The sequence below is a fragment of the Opisthocomus hoazin genome, chromosome 8 (genome assembly GCF_030867145.1).
Source record: "Opisthocomus hoazin isolate bOpiHoa1 chromosome 8, bOpiHoa1.hap1, whole genome shotgun sequence".
NCBI lineage: Eukaryota > Metazoa > Chordata > Aves > Opisthocomiformes > Opisthocomidae > Opisthocomus > Opisthocomus hoazin.
In genome coordinates, this window is record NC_134421.1 from 19,909,780 (window position 1) to 19,937,730 (window position 27,951).

The 27,951-nt window shown below is 39.2% G+C and overlaps 1 protein-coding gene across 8 annotated transcripts in view; it reads right to left on the reverse strand.

Annotated features, from left to right (window-relative positions):
* ANO4 (anoctamin 4) overlaps positions 1 to 27,951 on the reverse strand; it is a 200,359-nt gene that overhangs the window by 72,750 nt on the left and 99,658 nt on the right. For 7 of the 8 annotated variants that reach the window (XM_075427641.1, XM_075427640.1, XM_075427642.1 and 4 more), the window contains 3 exons: positions 3,396 to 3,496; positions 3,039 to 3,140; positions 247 to 291 (listed from right to left, as the gene is read on the reverse strand). In XM_075427641.1, coding sequence (XP_075283756.1) covers positions 247 to 291; positions 3,039 to 3,140; positions 3,396 to 3,496 — 248 coding nt within the window. The remainder of the gene's footprint in view (positions 1 to 246; positions 292 to 3,038; positions 3,141 to 3,395; positions 3,497 to 27,951) is intronic. The other variant, XM_075427639.1, reaches the window with a different exon arrangement.

Here is a 27,951-nt window from a genome sequence, read left to right on the forward strand (position 1 = left end):
GAAAAATATTTCCTTATTCCTAAAAAAGGCAACACTGATAAAATGAATTGCCTCTTTCACATTTCAGGTGCCTTAAAAATGCAACTTCCGTATTTGTTTTTGCAGATATCCTAGGGTGTAATCACTCCTTCCACCCTTCCTACTAACACAGCTAATAAACTTTTCCTTCCAGCTTGATTTTAACCCATATTTTGATTATTGGGTCCAAATGAACATAAATTGGACTGGCATGAGAATTGTACTCACCTATTCATGAACTTGTATCGGCGGTGCAGGTAATAGATTTTTCTCCTGGAAGAACAGCAAAAATGAAGCCAGTCGAGAAGAAAACCCATCGTCAGTTACAGTATGAACTAGCAAGGAAGGAAAGGAGATTGAAGACAGAAGCCTGTAAGAGGTGAAGGAAGAGACTAAAAGAGAGATTAACAGAACTGTCACAGGAAGCCACACAGACTCTGGTGGCATTTGAATTGCAAGAAGGCCATTGCTTCCCATTGTCTTCTCCTTTTCTGCTACTTGTCATGTGTGAAAGAGAAGGACCCAAAGATGTTTCTATTTCAAAGAAGTCCATAAACTGTTGCAGGAATTCTACAGGACTGATATAAATATGGATAAATTATCTATCTCACATCCACTAGTGAGTTGTTAAAACTATACTTGGTGAAACACAAGAGGGAATCACTTTTAAATAGCCAGGAAAGGGGTACCTGATGCTGCAATGTGCCATAACACATGCAGTACCAACCCAGACCAGTGCTTGCTGTTGGGGTAACATCCCTTGAAACAGGCTACACAAGAAAATGAGCCTGTGCTGGGCACCCCAACCTCCCAAGTATGCAGCTACTCCCTCCGCCCCTCGTAGAAGTGCAGCAAATTTCTGTTGTCAGTGCAATAAGCTGTGTGGCAGTGTGTATGCGGAACAAGTGAGCAGACAAGGGTGCACGAGCAGACACACGCTGACCGTGCTCCTGGCAGGGCAGAGCAGCCCCCCAACCACTCCATGTAGATCCAGAACGGGGAGTCCACCTCCCCTCTCACTCTGCTGCTCTTGTTTTCCTCATACATGCTGTCAGGATTTGACCCATTGCCTTTGGCAGAGAGATCATATCTTTAAGAGAGTTAAGAAAATCTGAGGGCTTTAGGTGTGGGTTTGGGACTGATACTCCTTACTGGGAGATTTGGCTGCCTGCCTGAACTCCAGTTTCCTGCTCCAGAAGCTGACTTTGTCATCTGCTGAAGGTCATTGCTAAATCAAGGTGGTTTCTGTGTATTCTGAGATGTTCCATCATCTAATGCTGAACTGTACCACTTCTGGAAAATGTCACATGACACATATTCTGAATATTCACGTATATTAAATGTACTGTAGGAGTGCTGTTAGTACCTTGGAAGCAAGCATGGTTGGGAGCTTTCCAAAATAAGACAGCACTGATGCTTTATAAACTATAGAAAAAAAAACTGGTTACTTTTCAGAACATAGAATTTAAATAACGCACAATATTTTGACATTATTTTTGTTATCAGTGCCCATATTGTGCTGGTGAAGTGAAATTTTCAAAATAGTTTCATGTTGGCCAGCCTCCTTTGGCCATCTCCTCCACAAGGTAGTGTTATTAATCTTGCTCTACTTAGCAGGAGCAGAGAAGGGCCAAAGTGTTTCTGAAGATGTCATCCTTTTCTTGATTTGGCTTCAAATATTCAGAGGTAGTCACTGGTTCAGCACCTCTGCCTTAAAACAACAAGGATTTTATTCATTGATGTGTGGACCTTGGACAATTCCAGCATAAAATGTCAGGAGTTGTAAGCATTCAGCAGCCCTTAAAACAAGAGGTTAGACAAGGGCACCTGGAAGCAGGCAGTCTAGACTAGTGGACATTTTGTAAAATGCTGGTCCTTGTTTTTAAATGGTAAACGGTACTGTTAGTCTTAAAATAAAATTTAAGAGCCTGCCCAGCAGACATTAGTAAATCATCATGATTTCCTCTTAACAATACTGCAATAATTCTCTCCATGGATGTGGAAAGAATGAAGCCATGGTCCTGAAGCAGGTCAAGAAACCTTTAGTGTTTTCCATGCTTTCTATATAATCTGCATGGCATCTACTTTGCTATCTGCTGAGAGATACGATTTCCAAAAAGGGACTTTAGATCAAGAAAGGACAAGGTGCTCACAGTGTCTAAAATCTGAATTCCTGGTATATTTCTGAATCATGAGAAATTATCCTCCTACTGGGGCAGGTTCATCTCAGGGAATGCCACAGAATTAATATGAGTTACACTTTTGGCCCAGCTCATTGTTTCTATGGCTAGAACAGTTTTTTAAAAGAATATGAATATCTTGCAGTGACTTGTGATAACTTTTATATTTTTCTCTTTATCACTAAAAGCACAAGAAAGAAAAATTGAAAATTTGCTGTGAAAAAGAAAGTGAAAATACACACAGAATAAACCTGCAATTTTGTCCTTAATTCACAACCATTTTTCCTAGCGAGTTCTGCACTGCTACAGCTTGTCTCATACCAGAGGCATTTTTCATCCTTAAGTGAGAAGAAAACAGGAATAGTAATCCTACAAAGGACACGAACTCACTAGTTGCATATTCTGGGTCTGATCCTTTTCTTGCTCGGGAGTAATTCCATTAAAATCAATGGAGTCATGCATCTATAAACCCTGCTAACTGAAAGAAGAATCAAGACCTCTCAGTTCATAGGTTTTGATCAGTTCCAATTCTGGTAACCATCTGAGTAAAATCAACATTTTATGTAGAAAATTTCATAGCCCAACATGCAAATAATAAATGATAAAAATAATCTGAAGGACAATGTGAATGAATTTGGTTATCATCAGTAGCACTTACTATTTAAGTTCTTTATTTTCTCCACAGAAAAAAGCATTTATAGTCTGAATTGTTCTCCTATTAGATGGGATACTTATTTATAATCTGTATTTCCATAATTACACACTATACAAGCAATGTACAGGTGCTGAACATACCAGATACGTCCAACAGACATGCACCTTCTGTGCTGCCTTACGTACCTGGATCTTCTTGACCTCCCATTGATTTCAATGAAATGTCCATTTAAAAAACAGCAGCGCACAAGTATGCAGGGGGCTCCAGCATTGAAGGGATTAAAGGGCCTAAGGACAGAACACCCCATGAAAACAGCTGCACTGCTACATGTCACCTTAATTTCAAACCAGTATTGCACTGAAACTGCAGGCATTAACAAGAAACAGCAATGAATACGGTATCTAAGGTACTCCATCTTTATTTTCTAAAGATGTGCGGTATCTTATAGCAGAGCTTTTCCATGTGCATTTGGTGTTATTATTACATTAGCTTTACAGTATAGTGTGACTTTGGAGGTTGAGACAAAAGACAACTACACCTACCTGAAAGGCATTCTTACATTCATTAGTTCGGCATATTTGCCCAGGACTTCCCAAGGGGCATGCAGCTTCACAAAGATGATGTCACTGTTTGTTAGAGACGACTGCAAAAGAAAAACAAAACAGCCACCAGGGCTTACTTTTTCAAGAAACAAAGAAACTGTGGTCAGTGGTCAACACTTGTGTTTCTGGTCTTGTGTGACCCCTCCCGCTTCCTGATTCTTTCTCAAGCACATGTAGTTCTATCTGCATTTTGTGAACTCGTCTTCCTTCTGGTTTCCCGAAAGCCATGCTGCAACTCCCTTCTGGCCTGCATGTGTACTTTCTTCACATGGAAAAGAGGACATGGAGGGGAAGCTGACATGCAGTTGTGTGTTACCCAAGTGTGGGGTGGGAATAAGTTTCGTGGGTAAATCTGGGTCTGGAAGCTTGGTCCTGAACTTCAGCTAAAAGCCAAATGGCAAGTCAGGATCTGATTCTGCCAATTGACCTGGTTTTCTGCACTCACACAGAAGTGCAGATGTCTGGAGGCACATCTAGCAATCAAGAAAAGTTTGTATGACACTGTGGTCTTGTCGCTGTGGCCCTACATGGACAAAAAATGAAGTCCCAGCTACAGAGCCACAATCTCCAGCTTCCCTTCCTCTAGCTTCCTTCTTGGCTACATGAATTCTGAATATTAGAACTAAAGCTAGTGGGAAAAAGGAAATCTGATGCTGTCTACAGCATAACATTGTAAAGATTTGTTTCCCAGGAAAACTGAGGGCCATGACTATGACAGCAAGATCTCCTCGCAGTACTACCATCTTCTTTTCTATTGCTTGTATGTAGCATGAAGAGAGATTTGTGTAGGGTATGCACATCAGAACGGCTGCTACCTAAGAGAAGGCTGTCTGGTGAAGAACAGAGAATATGCAGTAAAGAGGAGAAGAGGAAAAATTTAGCTATGTTTGCACTCAGGAGGAGGAAGTGCTTTACAAGAAAGCTACAGCAGGGTCAGCTGAAGCCAACCTGAGAACACAGACAGCCAAATGTTAATACCAGAAGATTAATTGTTCAAATTCTAATGAAAATCCATTAAATTCTCATACAATTGCATACTATACAGCTTTAGACAACTGATGGATCACATGAACAGGGACAACGGTTACAGCCTGAGTTCGAAGAATACCTGGAAAATGGATAAATGTGTACAGGGTGCGAGAAAAGTGTGAAGACTGAGAAAATCAGGTAAGAAAATTGTTAGTTAGCTTTAGGGATGATTCCCTAGTTTTTTAGGCTGTACTATATTCAATGTTTCTCACATTAATTCTTGGTTAACACAACTTATTTGGAGTAAATCTAGTATTGTTTATCTGGAAGATACAGTGACTATATGGGTGGGAAACTGACAGTTCTACTTTTGATGTCTATTTGATATTTCCCTCAACTATCCTGATAGATGTTGAAATTATTGAAACTGCTATAGCATGACTTTAGAGTAGCTAGAATGTTATTACTAGTTTGTGAAGTGACAGGAATAAAAGCTCCAACAGTTAAGATACATATATATGATTTTTTTAGCAGAGAAAAAAAAAAAGCAACCCAGTCACTATAGAGTTAACATTTTTTTTAAACAAGTAGAATATTGGAATTCTCAAAAAAGGATACAGAGAAATATTTGTACCCAAAGTACTATTGGGCTGCATGAAAAAATGGATTTAGTGCATAATGGAACAAGTGACTTACTGATATTAAAAACTGCAGAAAAAAAACCCTTGCTGTTCTTTTCTGATGACTTTCTGAAAAATGCTTCAACATGAAATAACAGCAACAAAATCCCCACAAGAGACTTGCTTCAGAGACAACGATTTCAGTTGTACTCTTTCCATTGACTTTTATGGATTCTAAATCAGGCCTCTGATGAAGTTTTTCTTTATAGGCACATTTCACAAACTCTCTTTTATTTTCCCATGAGACTTTTGCAAGTAGATACCACAAAACCGAGACTAAGTTGTGCTACTCTAAAAACTTCCTGCAAATTACTCTCACAAAGATGAGGTTAAGTTGGCAGCGGACTGGCAATTTTGGCATAAACAGCTTGGATTAAAAAAAAAAACAAACCCCACCAAAACTCAAAAGAACCATCTAATAAGCCAAATGTACAGCAGGAAACTGTGGTCCTAGCACACCAATAAAATTTGAAAAATGGAGGAAATTTATTAAAAAACAGACTGTAAATTTATTGATAACTTCCAACCCCGAACATTCTGTGAAACGGGGAGCTTATAGGCATTTTCCAGCATACTGTAGTTTGAGCTATACTAGATACGGCAGCCACCATAACACGACTTGTGGAGATGCTGTTTCAGAAGTGAACACTATCTTCATCTAAATTTGATTTCTTATGTGTTACATGTTTTAATACAGAAACTCGAAAAACATCCATATAGTTATCACAATACAGATGTCTAAAGAATATTTTTTACTCAATATGTTGTAACATTATTGTATCAGCTTTGTCAACAGAAGATCTAACTAAAATACATTTGGAAGACTCGGTTATCTTCAGAAGAAAGAGATAATAATGCTAAATCATTAATATGGAAATCCTTTTCTCTTGGGTTTGCTCATCTTAAGTGTTCGTAAAGGAAAGCACTAAGAAAACCTGAGGAAAAAACAAGATTGGAAAGAGCAGAACAAATCCACATGAAGGAGTAATTGAATGAAATGTCACATTTGCTCAATCATCTAAGGAGAAAATAGCTAATCAAAATGCCTGAAAAAAATGTCAAAAGTACCATCCTAGTTACACAAATACTTTAGTGAATGGAATCTCCTAAACTCTTTGTTACATTAGTATTTAGACAGAGTAACCTTCAGCTTTTAAATGTTTCATTGAGAGGAGGGGAGCATCCTTCTGTTGTAATTGACTTTCGAGTCTTGATTTATTAAATGGTTTGGAGAAGTAAACTCAATTTCACATTATGGGAACATGCAAACAAAAATCAATGTAACATTGCTCCCCTTGGAAATTTAAATAAGACAACTACTGACATGAGCAATCTGCTAGAAAGGGATGTCTAAGTGATGAAGAAAGAAAAACAGAGTAATCGAGGGGACAGACAATGAGATAAAACATCTTGCAAACACAAAAATAGAGTAAGTCTTCGGAATTGACCTGTGGCACCAGTGCCTTCCGAGTTATCACCATAGGATAATTGCGAGGCCACCAACTTTCAAATGAACTGTTTTTTTCAAAGTGGTTTCCTGAGGAGGAACATCCATACCAAAACAGATTTTCTTCTGGTCAGCAATAACATTCTTGCTGGTCTTCAAAGCAGTGCAAACCCAGTGTGACAAGTGAGTTATCAGAATCAGAGAATCGCAGACTAATCGAGGTTGGAAGGCACCTATAGGGTTCATCTGGGCTAACCCTCTAGCTAAAGCAGGGCCACCTTAGACCAGGTTGCTCAGGGACTTGTCCTATTGAGCCCTGCATATCTCCACAGGCAGAGATTTCATAGCCTTTGGGCAACCCGCTTACTGAAACTGGCTAGAGAAAATAATATTTTCTATGGAAGAACTGTACTCTTCTCCAGTGAAATGCTGGTTGAAAACTACAGGTATCTAGACATGAAAATTCATGAAAATTCAAAATGTCCAGTGCAAAGACAGCATTCTTTATAAAACAACTTGTTTCTTACAAAATTTTTTTAAAAAATTATTATTCTGACTGAGAAGCATGAGCAGGGTATATTTAATTTAACTGAACCCTGATATTCAAAACAGATTTGTATGGTAGAATTCAGACCACCAGAGTCTGGGTTACAGATAGTCAATATACAATGAGTATCAGTGTTCAGTGCCACTAATCTACTATTTTCCACAAGCTGTAAATTTCCCCCTCCTTCTTCTTTCCACTCCTCAACCCCCTTCTATAACTGGAAACCATATTCCATAATTCCTAAAAATATTAGATCAGTATTTGATAATCACAAGTTTCTATAGCCCATACCTGTGTATCAGAGATATTCACTTCTTCCCAAACTTTCTGGCTTCACTGATAAGTCACTTTAGTACCATATCACTGCTGCCAGTCCTAGAGTACAGGCAGTACCATAGGCCCACATATCATAGGCTTGCCCTTCTGGCAAGGCTACCTTTCTGTTTTACCATTAAGTTTGTACAGACACCATATCTCCCAAAGAAAACAAATCCACCACAAATGCTTTAAAAAAGAAAGCTCTGTATTCTTCTCCAGTATCACTATATAAGGAGTGGAAAAGACTAAAGTAGGGGCCATTTCTATAACTCCAAATGCATAAACACCTACTGTGGTGAGTTACAGTTAACAGCTAGGCCAAAGAAAACTTGTAAAGGGCAGGTTCTTTCTCCTGAAAGCAAGCACAGCGTGGTGCTAACTGCTGTTAGTCCTGGCTACTAAACTCACATGTATGCCTGCAAGCATTCTAAGTACTTTCAATGGCAGGATTTAAATATATTTATTCACTATTGACCTGACTTTGCTCGTTCTGAAGTTATCATTGTTAGCCTGAATGGAAACAAAGTTAGGCTGACATTGAACATCTCTTGAAAAGCCCACATTTTGCTGTATTTGCAGCCTGTCTTTCAGGATCAAGGCTGGAGATTAGTATCTTTTGTCAAATACCCTCTTGAACATTCTTCTCCAACAAAGACATTTTTTGGTTCCTTATCAATAACATTGTCATTTTAAAAACAACTGTAGTACTCACCTTTATACAAGCATTTCTTGAATTTAAAAGTTAAGAAAGTTGAGAAAAGAGATACACAGCATGCAACCTTGAAGAAGGATAAAATCTCACTGTCTCTAATTAATAGTATAATTGTTTATTTGCCTTGAGGCTACTAGGCAGGCAACTGAAAAAAACAACGCTCTCATTTGTGTATGCATATCAGTAAGGAAACGAAATCAGAATTTACCATTAAGGTATTTTCCTTGTCATCATTTAAGAGAAAAATACTCAAGACTGGGGCTCTCCTCACATTTTAAAGCCTTACTCATAAAAGGAGATCAGTAAGATTTTGAAACAGATCGAGCAACCAGAATTAAACCTTGCCTACTTTAGCAAGACCCTGCAAAGCAAGTTAAAAAACCAACATGGGAACACTTCTTCAATTTCTAGCAAACATAGCTTATTTCTGTTAAGACCACAATGCAGGAAAAGTCAGAAAATGAAAGAAAATCAACACCCTTCCTCTAGCAATAATTCTGTCTGTAATCAAGCTTCATATGACATCTGAGTACAGAGCAGTAAATAGTAACTTCTACAGGTGCCACTGGTTTTGAGAATTACATTAATGGTACAGATTGATTTACCATGTGGAGTGAATTGAGTGGAAAAACAAAAGCCAGCAAATTTCAGTTGATTAAACCATTCTTCCTCTGCAAAACCAAAGTAAATGTAAATTCACAAGGGTAATTCCATAGAACAGGAAAAGTAGCAGTAATATGCTGCCAATACTTTTTGAAAGTGCATAGATTACCATTGGGTAATTACTTAGATATTGTCAATATATGTCTGGTTTCAGGGAAAATATTACATACTCACAAGCCTTAACCCCCACCTTCATGGATCAGAGGAATCTAGTAAATAACAGTGCCAATATCTTTCACATATATACTTTCAATCAAAGTACAGGTTCAGTGAGAAGGGGGGAATATACTGCCCACATTTCAATTTGGATCTTAAGAAGCTTTAGACTTACAGGAAACTGTAGGGCAAAAGCAGTAAGGATGAAAATAAGAGTAAAAAAAGAAAGCACTGACTAATAAATAGGAAACTGTTAATAAAACAATTTTGACATAACAGGACACTACAAAATATAGAATAACTTGATATAAGTAGACAGAGTCACATGGTTACAATTTAATATCATTTTTATATAACATCTTAAGACAAAATTTGATGACGGGGTAAAGCTTTATTTTTACTTTGCAAAACACTTCCAGAGGTTCAGCTCCAGTCGAGTTGGTAACGCAGGCAGGTGGCTGCCTATTGCCAGCATTCAGGCAATGTGTCATCTACTCCAACTCAGAGCAGGTGTCATTGTCACAGTGCTTAATTTCTGGCAGCAGTTGACAGGATCTCAATGCTGGAACAGAACAGAGTTAGTAACAAGGGGAAATGTTTGCAAATGTCCTTTCGTGCAGACAAAAATGTGTGAGTGGGAGGGCAACTTAAAGAACAGGGTAGGTTACCCAAGTAGAAGTAAAATGCAAATACTATTTCATTGCTCAAGTTTACTGTGCAACGATAAGCTTGCAATAGTAAGATACAAATTCCTCTGAGATAAGAAACAACAAAGGTAACTTAGATGTAATAAATCTACCACGGAAACAATATCCTCTGACTTGGACTCCACTTCCTAGAGAAAAGGATTAGAAATACCTGCAGCATGACCATCTTAATGGAAGAGGTTGATCTGACTGTGAGGCAAAGATCAAATATTTCTTGATAATCCCATTGGCAAATACTGAATGAATATGGGTTTGACCCATCTTGGTAAGATTTGTGTGACAAAATAGCAATTCATATGGATTTCATCTGACAAACAGATAGGATGCATCTTTTAATTCCTCTGGACTGGAAAATTACTCTAAACGTGAAATAAATTCTTTGCAGATTTGAAAATGCAGATAGCTAAAACCTCTGAGCAGAATAATGCATTTTTACTTATGAACACATTATTTGACATTGTCTCTTTATGTGAGGCATCAGTTATATGCCGGAATTTTAGATTAAAAATATTAACATTTTATACAGTGACAGTTAAGATCATCAAGCCTTTTTGACTGTACTACGGGTCAAAAAAGATCTCTCACATACAATAACAATTGAACTACATTTTATCAGGCAGCTTCCTTTGTGATTTATCCCAAATGTAAAATATAAAACCAATATTTTTCCAGTACAGATTTATGTCTCATTAATAATTTTTGAAGTAGAAATTACTTACATTTAACGAATTCTCTATTAAATATTCACATTTGCTTTTAGAGGCTTATTAGAGAAATATTGCTTTGGCAAAGAAAAGGGCAATTTATTTTTTGTCCAACAGTTAATTTCACAAACTTAATAATCAATCAAACACACAAAATGTGCAGGCAGGCTTATTATAGCTTTTGCATACAAATAACCTAGAGGAACTGAGCAAGCTGCTTATCATAGCATCATAGAATAACAGAGGTTGGAAGGGACATCCAGAGGTCATCTAGTCCAAACCCCTGCTCAAAGCAGGGACAATTAGAACGGTTTGTGGGGTCTTGAATATCTCCATGGATGGAGACGTCGCAACCTCTGTGGGCACCACAGCATCTCTGGACAGAAAGCCCACCACTGACCTCTCCTGTGGATGCAGAAGTGTTTGCAGCTGCCCATGTCCTGAGCACCTGCCTGTGCTCCAGCAAGATGAAGCTATTTGGTTGTTCATCTCCCTCTTCAGACTCTTGTTTCTCAGCTCATACAACCAAGGAAGACAAGAAATACTTATATGACTATCAACCTAGACTCTAAAGTCTTTTCAGTGTCAACACTTTCCAGGATGCAGTAAACTGTCCTGTACCTCTCTGTTACAATCTGCATACCGCTGCATTTGACAGTGTAATGCAAAATGCTTTCTAAAGAGAGACAGCAGTGAACTCAACAAGACCATGGCTGAAAAAGAGCCTACTCCAAACGATACTATCAGAAGAGAGGCTTTAGTTCAGACCACATTGCACAATGAAGCCCCGAGTTCTTCAATCTTCAAGTCAGCTACACATCCAAAACGTGAGGAATTACAGGCAGAGATGTTAGCCCTTGGCTTTAGAAGGAGGAGCGGGGTTAGTGCATGTTCATGTCAGCACGGCTGGTTAGGCTGGGTGCTATCCCATGCTGATGTGACTATAATATCTGCTACGTCACCTGACAACACCTGGGGGGGGGGTCGCTACACCATACCTGGTTGTGCAGGACACACATGTGCCTCTGCCCTGCAGGAAAGTCACAGAAGAGCACTCTGACACCACCTTCACAGACTTCATGCAGGTTCTCCTTTTCCAGGAAAGGAAAGGCACCACAGAGAATGTGAGACCCAGACAAACGAAGGGGAAAGATGCATGTGAAGAACGTGAATCGCTTCACAACTCCACCAGTTATGGTTCCCCATAAACTCTGGTAGTCAGGGCGACTCAAATGCCTGTTTCCTCAACTCACATCTCAGTTTTCTGTGCTTTATATATCTTACTACCACACCTCAGTTTTCTGTGCTTTCTTTACCTTACGGCTAGGATTATTAGAACTGGAAAGAGTTTAATTCATTTCACATTGTTCACCTCAGTGCTGCAAAACTCTGGTTCATTTGAAGGCAGAGGCACGAGCGAGCCATTTTTCCTTTCCTCTTCCCTGTTATACAAACAGTAGTTATACGACTTTAATAAGGTAGCCATAGTGAATTTCTGAGCAACTGCACTCTGTAGTCTTACTGAAGGTACTGAAATGATCTGATGCATTGAAAGGATGTAAACAACAATTTTACAAGGGAAGGTGTCTTGGAAATCTACCAAAGCATAAGGTAGAGTAGACATCTCTCCAGATATGACGCTATTATCACCTGAAAGGGAAGTGTTTTCCAAAGCAAAATATGATGAAGAGAATAGGCTTGATTACCACTGTTCAGCTCACAATTCAGATTAATATAATTAGGCAGATTAACCTTTTTCTAAATCCCAATCCATGCTCATACTGTGTAAGACTTCCCACAAAAAAATTAAATATGCCAAACAACAAGAGAGATAAAGGCAAATCCATCTTAATGTGCCGGCTTCACCAAGTCACAGTTTCAGGTCAATTATGAAAAGGAATATTATAATCTAGTGCAGAGAGGAAACTCCTAATAATTGATGGTCTACATGATTTTTCGACTAGATCATCTGATTTAAAAAAAATGCACATCAGAAACAGAATAAAAAAAAGTTTCTTAAGCAAAGGTAGCATAATTAGAATTTAACTGGAGACAAGATGAAATTGAAATACATAATAATACCTCTAAACTAAGATGGAAGAATACAGGATCCTTTGTGCATCTCTGTGAAAACCCCTTCATTTGTTAAATGTTCTTTAAATGAAACAAGGTCAATATGTGACAAATCATGATTTTGCTTTGGACTGTTCTAATTTGTTGTGATAAAGCAACATCCACACATGGCACAATGTACTGACAGGACAGACACTTAAACATGAGCTTCACTATTGATCAATTATTGCCGTTCCCAGTGTACCTATTGACATAAGGCACTGGATGAAAACACCTCCTGTGTGACACAGAAGAGCAAAGCAGCACCAGATGGAGCTCAATATTTAAGTGGTTCAGATAAATGTGATATAGGACAAAAATGATTTGCTCTCCTAGTTCGGAGCTCTTACATGAAGATTTAATGAGAGGATTTACAAAAAAATAGCAAGTCTTCTTTTGCTTGAAGGCCAACATCACTATCGCATGAGGTAACGTTAGTTTTTATTTGACTGCATATGTTGAAAAGTGATAGTACTAATCCTAAAATTGTTTGCTGAATAATATTGAAATTTGAGATCCCTAAGATGCTGTGAAACTGAGGCCACAAGTAACACATACACTGGTAAAGAATCCCTCTCTCCAAATTCACTTGCACTATGGAAACTGCTGTAATGAAGATCTTTGCTTAACAGACAACATCATCTTTCTTTAGAGAGGAAGAAATATTACTTCTTTTTAAGAAGTCCTCAGATAGCAAAAGGGAGATTGTTCATCTTAGGAAAGTGCAAAAGTCTTTGTTATCTATTGACACAAATAACATCACATGTAAACATTTCTAGACTTTTTTATTTTACCCACTTTCCACACAGGGGCTGTGCCTCTAAGAGATGCAGCAGAAAATTCACACTCCAAAGGTGAAATAGAAGTTGCCAAGGTGGTTTTTAACTCTGTTGTACTATTCGGATACTTTTGTTCAGTGTAAAACTTTGGAATAGAATTGAAATTCTCACCTGTCATACGTCTGGAACTAGTACACTTAGAGCAAGCTCTTTCATTCCCTTCTACGGGAAGTGTAAAAATGCAACATGAAAATTAAAATAAGCTAAAATCTCACTTGACTTAATAATCCCAGTTTTTTTAACACTTTGTAGACACACTATTATAGACTTTTTCTTCTGTTACAAAGATTTCCGGACAGGAAAAATATAATTTCATACATGATTTTTGAAAAAAATCAATATGGCTCATACATCAAGGACTCTATAGCTAATAATTCAGTCATTCTGTTGAAAGGAATTTGCGTAAATACAAAACAGTTTGGGCATAATGAATATTAGAAAAGATATTTTTAAAATGGGGGGAAATTCCATTAGTGTTACGTCACTAAACAATGGGAAAACATATCCCAATTGCAGAACAGTTTCTCAACAAACCACTACTTAGGGAATTATAATTGTTCATACACTGCAGGCTGTGGTTCCTGTCAAATAATTAAAATATAACACCTAGCATGTCTGAGAAATGTAGTGTAGAAACATGCTGTGCATCATTTGAAGCAATTTTACAGAGTCAGTATAGTTACTTCTGCTATACAAACACACATACACCCTCATGCATAACCTCTTTCAAATATCAGAGTAGAGTAGTGAATTGGTTAGGGAAGAAATAATATTAAAATTGTATGGCACAAACCTATCTACTTTCTTGCTACTAGCTACTGAAAGCTGTGCAACTGAGTTGTTACCATCACAGTAACACAACTGGTGAATTTCTTTCCTGAAATAATCTCATTGCCCTACTGTCCACAATTGCCATATTGCTCTTCAAAGAGGAAAGAAAAATAAAAAAACCCAAACTGATTTCTGCAGCCTAATATTCTAAAGCAGCTCCCCCTCCACCTTTCTCTGTCTTACACACACATAGAGACACCCAGCTGACCAACACCTCCCACTGATACACTTGCTTCCTCCTCCAGAATCCCATGTCTGCTTGTCTCTTCCACATCAGACAATGTCACTTTTCACTTACCAGGTTCCCTTACACAATCACAGAAGGCAACTAGTCCTACCCTTTGCTCTCGGACTGTGTACGACGCACGATGGAGGCATTTCAATGTTAGACCTCTGCCAGTGACAACCTCTGGTGCACAGCAAATTACAGATATCTGTATTTCTTCAGACTTCAGTCTGAGAAAGTAAAAGGCAGTAATTGTAACCTTTGAACTGGAGAAACATTGTACATCTTTATACAATAAAGATATATATGTTATACATAAACACACAATAAAATACGATACAAACATATGCAATTCCACAGACTACCAAGAGAAGAAGAATGTGGGAATTCTGGATTTGCCCAGATGGTATTTAAGCACAAAATGGGAGCAAATTGAAAGTTTCAAAAACATTTTTGTTTCTGGCAGCATTTAAGTGAAAGGCCCATCTAGCACAGATGCCATCTCACCTTTAAAACATGAAAGGTTAACCAGAAAATATCAAAATACTAATAAGGAAAGAGGTCTGGATAATAACTGAGCAATCACCACCACTGTACATGGTTGGTGGAAAGTGCAGTGACAAGAACACTGACAAAAAAATAGAAAGTTGGAAATGTCACGAAGTGCCTAAAGTGATGAACTTATCCCAGCATATGAAATTTTTTAAGGTATAATGAAGAGCAAAAAAAAAAGGGGGAAAAAATCATGCTTAGGGAAATGGCTTCTGATATGATGCTTTAGGTCTGACAAACACTATTGTAGCACAGAAGGCAGAGATAGCGAGGAGGCTAAGGTAAAAAATGCGGAAAAGATGAACATACAAAATGTCACTGTTTGGATCAAGAAGAGAAGACAGCAACAAAAGCCAGAGTAGCATAAGGTGCATGAAGAGGAACAAAATATCAAATTAAGAGCGTATAGGGTTTAAATTCCCAGGTCCTTTATCTTGTATAGCAATTCAGCAGGGTGTGAAGTCCAGCCTCAGTAAGAAATATATGGATCAATTAAAGAAAGATCAGAACAGGAAAATAAGAATGATCAAGAGTTTTGGGAAATGTCGACATAGAGGAAAAAATTGAAAGAGTTGGGGTAATTCAAAATTCAGAAACAAATGCTAAGCAGACAACACAGTAACATTTTAAAAATAAGTAACAAATAGTTGTGAATAGGAAGAGAATGAACTGCCCTCCATGTTACTTTTGAATCAGACAAGAAATGACAGGATTAAATTGTAGCAAAGGAGATTTAGGTCAGATATGTTAAAAAAAAATCAAGCTGAACAATACTGAAACTTAGAGTGATCTGGCAAGAGAGCCTTCTGGAAAAGGTTGGATAAACACTAGGCAGTACGTAGTTGGCCTGCCCTTGGAGCTGTGGAAGGGACTCGTAGCCTTTTGAGACCTTCACACAACCCCAGTCTCCTCTACTATGATTTCCAAGAGAATCTAGTAGTTGTAACCATTATGAAATCAAACCTCCCTTATTTGGCACAGCTCACCTTCACTCTGTCCCAGAAGACATGATAACACAAGATCCAGGAAATAAAGTATTTGATCTTGGGAGACAATACACTAGGATAAATAAGCATAGCACGAACCAAGCACTAGAAAAAGAAAACAGCGCAATTCCAGAGAGAAAATAATGGTGTCACTTCCTTTTTAAAAGCCACAGATCTGGAAGAGTGGTCCTATCCTCAGCAGAACTACAGCTTGCATCTGGCTGCTACAAGAAGCCAGAAAGACCAACAGCATTGTCAGGACTGAATTAATAATTAGGGATTACATTGGCAAGCGAAATTCAAAGAAACTTCCAAAGAGGGATCAGAACAATAAAGAGCAGGGCTGGGGCTTGAAACATCATTGGTATATTTGGCATAAATCCCTGGCAGCCCTACTAGTGGACAGGATGTAGAAGAGAAATGTGGAGACATTTGAAAGAGGATGGGGTTTTCAGCCTTGGGGAAAAGACAGGGTTAAGAAGCGATCTCAAAGTGCTCCACAGTTCCAAGTCAGGGAGACTTGGAGCAGGAGAAGCAAGACAGACAAGACTTCCTTAGTTCCCCCAGTGTGGCTGAGGCAGTGGTTCAAGCAGTGAGAGCTTTAAATGTTAAGTATGAGCTAAAAGTGGTGTTTGCCATATTTTCTTTTTTTAGCTTGGGTGTCTAGTATTTTACTAAAATGAGTCGTTTGCATATTAAACTTTTTGGTGTTTGCACTAACTTCAGGTGAATATGAAAATACCAAGGCACAGCACCAACTCACAGGCAAGAGATGAAACTAACATGGGTCCACAGATCCCATCTAACAGCAGCCTAGGATTTCCTGGAGTTGGGATGCAGGGCTGTAGGGATCATATGGGGCGCTGACTGTGCCTAGTCTGGGATAAAAGAAGGCCTATATCATGCTCCCATGTGGACGTTACTGTAATAATCTCTGACAAGAAAGCAGCAAGGAAGAACTGGTTCCTGAGTTTGGAAAGACTAAATCCATCAGCCTCCTCCCCCCCACCCCACCCCACCCTCCCCCCATTTTGCTTTCACCATACTAAAATCAATAAAGAAATAAAGAGCTATCTGATAAAAATTAAAGATGATTCAGGCAAAAATGGTATTTAAAGCACAAGTTTCTCCAAACCTATCCAATCTCCTTCAGAGATAATTTTAAAATATTTTGAACAGTATTTGTACGCAGCACTTACTGTGGAATATATTATTATTTTACTTCAAATGAATTCCCGAGATCTTCAGGTGGTACAGGCTTCAAGATCAAAATTAAGCGGTTAAAGGCATTGGAAACATGTCTTCCCTTTGTTAAAGTCGTACACTTAACTTAGAGCAATTCAATTTACAAGAAGCTGAGTACTCAAGAGAACACAATGAAACAGATCAGTGCTTTTGGATAGTGGTAATAGTTTGTTGACAGTGCTCCGGGGCTTTACTGATAGAGTTAGGGAGTATGCCTGTCAGACATTTAGAGATGTGCATGTGCACTTTTTAGAAAATATAAATTCTAGGTATTTAAGAAAACCTGAAACATATTCATGTTCCCACTGCAAATTTTTAGGATCTGACTGTGATAATCTCTGAACATCGGATAATAAACGTAAGTGCAAGGAATCTGTTCACTTCCATGTACATCCTGATGAGATCTGAACCAAACTGTGGGCCTGGCACTATGTCCTAGGCTGTTGACCTAGTTTTACTTTCCTGTAGTCACAGGAAGTAAAATGCCTGTGCAGTGAACCTGACTGCAAAGGCTGCTGTCAGCTCATTTCTGCATCGGGAATCTAGTAACGAGTTTAGGAAATGAGGTTTTCTTGTGCATTACACAGTATCTGATGGAAAATATCCTTGATGCCTTACAGGTAGTCTGTGAAATAAATTAAGCAGAGAATCAGCAAATAAAAGCTTTTGCTAGCTTGGCATAGTTAGTCCTTATGAACAATTCTGTGATCAGCTGTAATGACATTTAAGAGAGAAATGCATTTTGTTTCAACGCCAAACTGAAGAAACTATATGAAAATGTAGCAACTTGAATAAGTTTTCTAAGAATTTGTTGGCAAACACATGAAAAAATTCAATTTGATTTAAATATTGACCACACAAGACAGCATGTTTTGGTGTATTACTGGATTATATAATCACCTCTAGACATTTTATCTTCTTTCTTTTTTCTTTCCATTTTCTCTTTTGTAAAGCTAAGCCTTTCTTATCAACTAGCATGGCATTTTAATATCAGGCATTTAATTTTGAATGTGTTTAAATGAAATGTTTTCACATTTTCAAAATGTTCCCTTCTTTCCTCAGCTAAAACTGTTTGCTGAGTCTAATCTATATTAATGAATATTAATTCCTTGCTTTTCTTCTTCCCTGCCTTCTGTTAAGTCATCCTCCATAAATACAAAAGATTTGTTTCAAGATGTTAAGGGCTTGTGCTGTATTTCTAAAGAGCTTTTACACTCAGATTTTTATATGGGCACTCATGCAGTGAGAAGGAGGGGTCTTTTCTTACTTGTCTGCCGTGATTTAGCGTGGCTACTCCTCCACATCTTGATACCAGCTGCTTCTTAATGCTTTCTGACCATCATCTTTCTCCCCCTCTTTCCCAAAACTCCAATGTGCTCACCTTCCCCAAATCATTTTTACATTGTGCCTTTTGGCTGGAATAATGCATTAGTAAGATTCATGAATTCTGCTTCCTTTCACAACATCGACAAAAAACAGGCCAAGATGGAAATGTAAATTGGCAGGGCAAGCACTCATCAATTCACACTCAAAACAGCAAAGAACAGAAGATGACAAAAAAATGGAAAATCTTCAGAAGCATTAATCTATTCATAGCTTGGGGGTTTTAAAATTGAATTTTACAATTGTCACACAATTCTGTTAGCTCTTTGCTTTACACTCCACCAGCACTGAGGCTGATCCTTCAATCCACAGATCTACTCATGTAGGTCCATAGATATCACTTGGGCACAGGACAAATAAAAATGCTTGTCTTTAGTAGTTTATAGATGTGGTGTGTGCCATATATCTGACCCAGATTCCCCTGCTGGACCTTGGCAGGCTGCTATATTTGTATCAAAACATTGGCACTAGCATGGCTCTAAGCCCGCTGATCCTGAGAGGTTGCCTGAAGGCTTACTCCCAAGGAACAGACATCGCAGGTGTGATTCAGGGCAGCTATGTTTAGATGCCTGCAATGGAGAGGAACAGGCACCTTCAGACTACAATTCATTTGTGCTACTTTCCTTAGATTGAGACAAACTGTTGCCCAGAAGGGCTTGTTCCTCCCCAGCCAAGATAGCTGCACTGCAAAGAGCTACAGTCAATAAGATGGTTCTTTCCCCTCTTGCAGCTCTGCAGTCCAGCCACCTTATTTTCCCTGCACTCCTGTTACCTTCCTCACCACTCACCCCAACTTCTGCAGTAACGTAGACACATTATTCCTACAACAGCACCTTCATGAGTGGCTCTAGTTCACTGCTTAGCTGTCTTGGACACATCACAGTGACATGAATTGATTTGGAACATTTTACAAGGCTGGCATCCATTTACCCCATCCCACCTTATTCATTCTGCCCACAGAGGACACACAGGGAAATACAGATCTGTAAATAACAAAACCTCCCACTAGTGTCCTCTGCATTTTAAAAGGCCTCTTGATTTTGGTCAGTACTTTCCATATTTTATTACTTGAATTCTTCTCTCCTGTGAATTTCTGAAGCTAACGATAAAATCCTTAAATCTGCACAAGCCTGCTAACTCAGGATGTTCTACATACCACAGCTTCCATCCACTCAGCTGCTGTTTCAGGACATTTGTTTAATCCAATCCTGTCTCAGAAAGCCACAGTTTCCAATAGCAATAACACTCACAGTACAAACTCGAGAACTCTGGAGATGGAGGGCGGGCTGTAGTCTGCACTGAACTACAGACACAGAAGAAAAAAGCCATAGCCATGGTGACAGTTCTGCTTCAGGAAGATGACCTTCAGATGTGCCTTCCCACCAGCACTGCTGTGATGGTAGGAAGCCTGAGCTTCTCCAGATTCCCTAGAAAATGAGGTCACAGATCAGATTATTAATTTATAAGGCACAGAAAGTCACAGAATCTAGGTATGGAAAGACAAGTTTCTGAATGGAGAAGAGCATATAAAGACCTGTGCAGTAAAACTCTAAGTTACTGGAATCACTGGAGGTTAGGCTAACCCCTATGAAAACTAAGAGTAATGTCTGCCTTTCATTTAAGATAAACATAAAAAGTAGTTGGGCTCCTTTATGGAATGGAATGATTGAAAAAAAAAAGAGGCAAACATAAAAAATGAATAGGTGTATCCACCTGGAAAAAGGCACATGAAAGTCCTAAGCAACATAGTCTTGATCTCATAGCTGACTGTTTTGAGCAGAAGATTGGACTACAGAGCTCCTGAGGTTTTTTCCAAGATGAATCATACTATAATTCTATAAAAGGGCAGGGAGCCAGTCCTCTGGACTAGGCAAAAGTGCTTTCTGATTTGTTAATAAACTTAAGAGATGGTGATTTCCCTATCTACCTAGTCAATGTGCATACTCTGGAAGGAGGAAAATGCTAAAGCAATGGACCTGGTGATGCAAATGATCCTAAGAAAAACCTTTACAAAGAGACCCTTTCAGCTTTGAGCTAGTTGACAAGTGCTCAGTATTACGAGTGAATAAAGTATCTTTCATGTGATTCTCCCAGTCTCCATGGAAAATTTATACATTTCTTTTAAACAAACTAGATTGCAACAAAGAAAAAAAGAAAAATCTTCCTTTTGCTTTTCACTCCCTAGTCAAAATAACGTGAAGGATTGTGAACTGGAGCACACTTGGTGTTACTTCGTGAGGTGGCTTCCAGACCTAATCTGTGCACTCAAGAAGAATAACTCCAGAGGTCCTAAATCCTCTTCAGACCATCAAACTGAAGTCTATATCCAACATTATATTATATGGCTGCTTTACAAACAAGTCACAAAATGGGATGCATGTAAACATGTCTGAACAGCTTTCTCTTAAAAGTGGATAACTTCTTTATAGCTTCTATTTTGAAGTAATGAAAAATCACATTACAGAACTTTATTTTTGTTGATATTTTGTAATTGAGTAAATCAGATTTGCACAATTACTGGGAGCATGAGAATGTTATGTCTCATTTAAATAGCCATTTTAAAGGGAATTACCTGAATAAAAGAGGTTTTAGTAGATTGATTAAAAAGACTTTATGCAATTTTCCTCACAAAAAAAAGGAAGAAAATAGAATAATGTTAAAAGAGGAGGAAAATATATTCATTGGAATTTAGCAACTACCAGTCAAGCAAATAAACTGGCTGATACACTTCTTCCAAAACACAACTTCTGCTTCTGAAACTAAGCCAATTAAACTAAAAATGTGAAAAGAATACACTAAAATTAGATGATGGTTTGTAACAGCTTATTAAAGGAGATAATTTTGCAACCAACTTAATTTAAAAACCTATCCAATACCTAAATTTAAACCCTTAAATTTCTATATAAGGAAATGGTGTAAACTCAATGTTAAATGTGTTGTTACAGACACAGAAAGATATAGGAAAACTATATACTTCTACTTCTTAAGTACAGAAGTACGTGAATGTGAAAAATCTCTGAATATTCTACTGTCATTACTAGCCTACAAAGCCATTCTTTATAAACATGACATTCATAAATTAACCTGAAAGAAGAAGGTCAAAAAAACACATTGGACATGAAGAGGAAGTGTCTCCAAATCTACCATAACATGAATTTTGCACATTGCAAGAGAAAGTATAGAGTCATGGTTTCCAGATTTACATGTCTCCATTTTGTTCTTCTATCTACATTTTCACTCTGGAGGTTTCTTCCTCATGGAAAGTTTTGAATTTTAAAAAGGCATAAGAGATGGTTGTTAGAAAAGGTAAGCACAAAGTTCTTATATTAGTGCTAGACAATGAAGACTTCAGAAAGGGAAGTCAATCTTATTTGTTATAAATGGAAAGATCTGTTTGAGTCTATTAACAGAAACAAGAAGCTGTATCTAAGAAAAGTAGTAAAGTACTGTACCACTGAGACCTCCAAGAGGAAAGAAAAGGGTCTTTACACTGTTTTGCCTAAAAGGTACTTTTAGAGATTCCTTTAAAAGCTTTGATATAAGAATACAAAATATATTTGTGCACAGTAGAGAGTTTTGTAAACCAGATAAGACTTTAAATGGGAGGACATGACTAATTGGCTGACAGAGGTTTCAGTCGATGTGGCTATCCCAGGAAGAATTCTCCCTCAGGTCAGGCTTTATTAAACTTCATTTACAACATCACTTCATTACCATTCAAACAGCAGGAAAAAAAAATGTAAATACGCAGTGAATAATGCCACATTTAATTTGGACCCGGAGAACCATAAACTGCAACGTCTTTTTCAATAAAGTCTGAGCACTGAGCTAATTTGACTAGCTCTATTTATGAGGCTCCTACCGCAATTAAAATACAGTTATGCCAAGGCACATAGTGCCAACGCTCCTCTTGCTCCATGACCAAATTAACCTGGTATAACAAAGAAAGTAATCGGACCACGAGAGGGCCTGGAGACCTTGTGCCAAGAGTGAATGAGAAAGGGAATTGTCCTTTCCGGATTCATGCTTCCTTCCTGGGACTACTTCCATGGAGGGCAGCCCCACACCACTCCACACTGCAGGGGAAGACGCAAATGTCCCCGAGACCAAGATGGCACTGCAGCCATTGGAAATCATTACTGTTTGTTCAGAAGCGTAATGCTGTAAACACAATGCCATCTTTTCAAAACACGTTCAACACCAAAATCATCAACATGTAATGAGAGCTTAAACCATGCTGCTGGGGTTTCTTTATACTCTTGTCTTTCTGTTCCCTATAGACAGCTCTGGATTTCTGCTCACTAAACCAGTACCATCAGGGAGTGTTGCAACAAACCAGTCATGTCACCTTCAGGCAATGAAAACTCTCACTGTGCATTAAGCAATTGTAGCCTTGTGCATTACGCTTGTTCCTGACGCCACTGGCAGGCAAATAACATCTCGAAAATACTTGCTGTTTAAGACCAATTATTGTAAGGGGAAAGGTGACTTTTGACATATAAGGGACATCTCATATGTAACCTTCATAGTTTTTTTTAATCTATCGCCTGTCTGTTTTTTTTCATGAGCCTGGTGTTCTTCAAAACGTTTTTGACATTCTGATTTGTGATGATTGATGGCAGGAAATTCTTTGACAAAAAAAATCCTATTCAGCATTCCTGAAGGAAAAGAAGTATCTTAGGGGCCTTTTTATCCCTTTTCAGTTATCCATGTATTTTCTATATTATCTCCAAATTGCGTGAAAAAGCAGTATTTTTTTCAAATGTGGATCAGTTTTTCAGCAACCGTTTCTTAGTCTACTAGCTTTACAAAGTCCTGTTAAAGGCTGGAATTTGTCAACTCAGAAATGTATTCCTTTCTGGGCTTCCTCAGACAATCAAGAAGGTTACTTTTAAAAACTGTGCACGGAAATTTGAGTTCAGACTCTATCCATCCAGACTTCCATTTACCTCCTCAACTTTCTCTTCTGAATTGCCACTGTACTGTATAGTGGACATAGTATCTGAAATCCAAAACATTTTCCCTCAGAAGCCCAGGCAGCTGGAAACTCCTCCACTGTTTAGTGATAATGCTTTCTGGTACAGAGCACTCTCTGGAAAAGGACCTTGTTCTGTTCGTGCCTATACATTTTTCTTTAAAACACTGCTGAAAAGAGACATCACTTGCTATTTGCATTAGATACTGAACTAACAATAAATCTTTGGAAGACCAGTCTGTTTTTAACTTGCTCTGGCTGAATTTGGATGAAATGAACAGCCCAATGTTTTGAATTAAATAGCTGGAAGCACTTTCACTTATTATGCATGTGGTGGACTTGCATTTTAGTCTGGTTCCCTTTTTGCAGGCATAGTTTATGTCACTTTGATGTCTCCATCCATGGTTTGTGCATGCAATCAGACATACTGCTTAAACATTAAATAACTAACTGCACCTGCTAATAACGACATATTATGCTGTTTGTGAAACCACAGCTCCTGCAGGATGCATAATTTGTAATGGAAGTATATTAGATGTAGTTATTTACATATTGAATAATAGGATCAAAACAGTGAGAGACTGAAATGACTTACTAGAGTGCATGGAAGCTACTGAATGCTTGACATTAGTTACAGTAGTAGATTAACATTGAACTACATCTGTAGTGTGTTGACCCTGGCCAGACACTAGGTGCCCACCGAAGCCACTCTATTACTCTCCCTCCTCAGCTGGACAGGGGAGAGAAAATATAATGAAAGGCTTATGGGTCAAGGCAAAGACAGGGAGATCACTCACCAGTTACCATCTTGGGCAAAACAGACTTGACTCAGGGAAACTAATTTAATTCATTACCAATCAAATGACAGTAGGGTAATGAGAAATAAATCCAAATCTTAAAAAACCCTTTCCCCTACCCCTGCTTTCTTCCAGGCTCATCTTCACTCCTGATTTTCTCTACCTCCTCCCCCTGCGTGGTGCAGGGGGACAAGGAATGTGGGTTGCGATCTGTTCATCACACATCATCTCTGTCACTTCTCCCTACTCACTGTCTTCCCCTACTCCACTGTGGGGTCCCTGCCATGGGAGACAGTCCTCCACAAACTTCTCCAATGTGAGTCCTTCTCATGGGCTGCAGTTCTTCACAAACTGCTCCAGCGTGGGTCCCTTCCACAGGCTGCAGCCCTCCAGGAAGAGAACGCTCCAGCGTGGGTCCCCCACAGGGTCAGAAGTCCTGCCAGCAAACCTGTTCCAGCATGGGCTCCTCTCTCCACAGGTCCACATGACCTGCCAGGAGCCTGCTCCAGCACAGGCTCTCCATGGGGTTACAGTCTCCTTCAGGCATCCACCTGCTCTGGCATGTAGTCCTCTGCGGGCTGCCAGTGGATATTTGCTCTGCTGTGGACCCCCATGGGCTGCAGGGGACAGCCTGCCTCACCGGGACAGCCTGCCTCACCATGGTCTTCACCACGGGCTGCAGGAGAATCTCTGCTCCAGCGCCTGGAGCACCTCCTCCCCCTCTTTCTTTACTAACCTTGGTGTCTGCAGAGTTGTTTTCTCTCACACATTCTCATTCCTCTCTTCTGGCTGCTGTTCTGCAGCAGGTTTTTTTGTCCTTCTTAAATCTGTTAGCACAGAGGCGCTACCACCGTTGCTGATAGGCTCACCCTTGGCCAAGGGCAGGTCCGCCTTGGAGCTGGGTGGCCTTGGTTTTACCAGACATAGGGGAAGCTTCTAGCAGCTTCTCACAGAATTAACCCCTGTAGCCCTCCTGCTACCAAAACTTTGCCATGCAAACTGAATATAACATCTGCTCTTCTCCAAAGACCAAGAAGGCCTAGTTTTGTCCAAATGTCCTAAAGAGTAGACTGTCAGCATAGGTGACATCCTCCATGTGGGCTGGCCTACCACGCCTGCACAGAATGGATGACCATCACACGCACAGTTGTCCGAGTGCTTCCTAGCACATACCTCACACACTGCATGAACACAGATATCTTTCTCTCTGCAAAAAAAAAAGGTCAAAGGATAGCAGATGCAATTTTGGTGGTGGAAGCTTTCCCTAGCCACCCTTCTCTCTAGTGGATAGGGGTTTCTGGTATGTGCAGAGTAAGCTCAACATGACAGGGAAAGAATACGAGCACCAAAGGAAAACTAGCAGCCAGGATAAGATTCCCCAGCTGATCTGAAGCTTGCTTCTGGCCACTACACAAACTCTTCTGGCAAGCTGCAAATAATTAGTGGGCCACAGGCTGAGCACTCTGTTATAGACTGTATGCCTGGTCGATTAAATTAACATCTATAGAAGCAATAAATTACAAACAAGTTATTGTTCTTTTAATAACTGAATGAGCTGAAGTCATAACTGAAAAATAAACTTAGTCAACTCCAAAGGCACTCAGATTTTATTGTGTACTGCTTCTCAGAGAACCAAATTACATAAGCTAAGTTTATAAAACACCTTTCCTCACTTAGATCTACAAACACCACTTGGGATCTGAAAGTCAGCTTAATTCTTTTCTGCCCATGAATCACAATCAGCAATAACGTTTATGTAACAGGAGTCTCATGAACAATTGCAGTGATGACGCACAAACCAGAAAAAAGCAGATCAGTCTCACATAACTGTTTTGGTGCTGCAGTACTAACAACAATAACAATAACAACAACAACAAGTAATAGATGTCATTTTTGCCAGAAAGAAAGATAATAATATTTGACTATGCTTAGGAGCAATAGCTGTTGATTATAACATCTCTTTTACATCATCACTTTCTGAGCACAACTATATTTAAAATTTCAGGCTTTGAAGTTCTTGATTTTTTTCGCACTCATTCTTTTTTTCTAACTTCTACCTCACTTTGACATGGGCATAAGTCTATTTTGGTTTTACACTCAGGGATGAGCCAAGAGTCACGGAGACACTATATTGTGTGCTCTTTCTGTCATCTGTAATTTCTCTCAACATTCATCATTTTAAACCAGACTCCAAGTTGCTGCTAAATATAAGTCTCTTACTGAATACGTGTTTTTAGCCTCTGAAATCCTGTCCCATTAGTGCAAAGTTACAGCCACATTAAGAGAAACCGCTTTGTAGAACTCCTACTGCCATGCCATGAAGCTATCCACATCTGCTTGCAAACTTCAAAAGTCAAGAAAGAATAGTATCCTGTAATCATATTGCATCAACTACTGAAAAAGATCTCTAAATTCAGATTAACATAACTTTCAGACTCAGATTATGCCTGCTAAGAGATATTTGTTCATACAACAAAAGTAAAGTTTATACCATGCTTTTTTTCCCTGCCTTTTGGGTTTTCTCCAGAGAACACCTATTGTATATTACTACTGCCTATGGTATACACCAGCTGCATATCGGCTGCCAGATGTTGCCCCAGAAATGTCAGCTGCTGCTTGAGGCAGGGAGTGAATGCAATTAGAGATGCCCTGGTGACAGCTTGACACTTATGGTGGCAATGTTTAAATTTTAAATCAGGCGTGTAAAATAAAAAACACGCAATTTAGATTGTTCCTGAAAACTGGACCAGTACACTACAGTAATACCTTCTTTTATGTGGGAGATGCAAAGATCAGTGTGCGGGCAGAAGCCCAAAAGAATGAATGGCTTTTTGTAAGATACCTAAAACTAGTTCCTGAAACATATTCCACATCCAGTAGCTGTGAGAACTCCTGCTTTTTAAGGCAGTAAGGAATGCTATTGCTTTAAAGCAGCTAATTGCTTTTATACTGAAACATTAGTATACATAAATATGCAAAATATATAAAATATGTCTAGTTGGAGGCCGGTAACTAATGGTGTCCCCCAGGGGTCAGTACTTGGCCCAGTCTTGTTTAACTTCTTCTTCAATGACCTGGATGAAGAGTTAGAATGTACCATCAGCAAGTTTGCTGATGACACCAAACTGGGAGGTGTGGTAGATACACCAGAAGGCTGTGCTGCCATTCAGCGTGACCTGGACAGGCTGGAAAGTTGGGCAGAGAGGAACTTGATGAGGTTCAACAAGGACAAGTGCAGGGTCCTACACCTGGGGAGGAACAACTCCATGCACCAGTACAGGCTTGGGGTGGACCTGCTGGAGAGCACCTCTGCGGAGAGGGACCTGGGTGTCCTGGTGGATGACAGGTTGACCATGAGCCAGCAGTGTGCCCTGGCTGCCAAGAAGGCCAATGGGATCCTGGGGTGCATCAAAAGAGTGTGGCCATCAGGTCGAAGGAGGTTCTCCTTCCCCTCTACACTGCCCTGGTGAGGCCCCATCTGGAGTACACTGTCCAGTTCTGGGCTCCCCAGTTCAAGAAAGATGAAGAGCTACTGGAGAGAGTCTAGCGGAGGGCTACAAGGATGATGAGGGGCCTGGAGCATCTCCCCTATGAGAAAAGGCTGAGGGAGCTGGGCTTGTTCAGCCTGAAGAAGAGAAGGCTGCAAG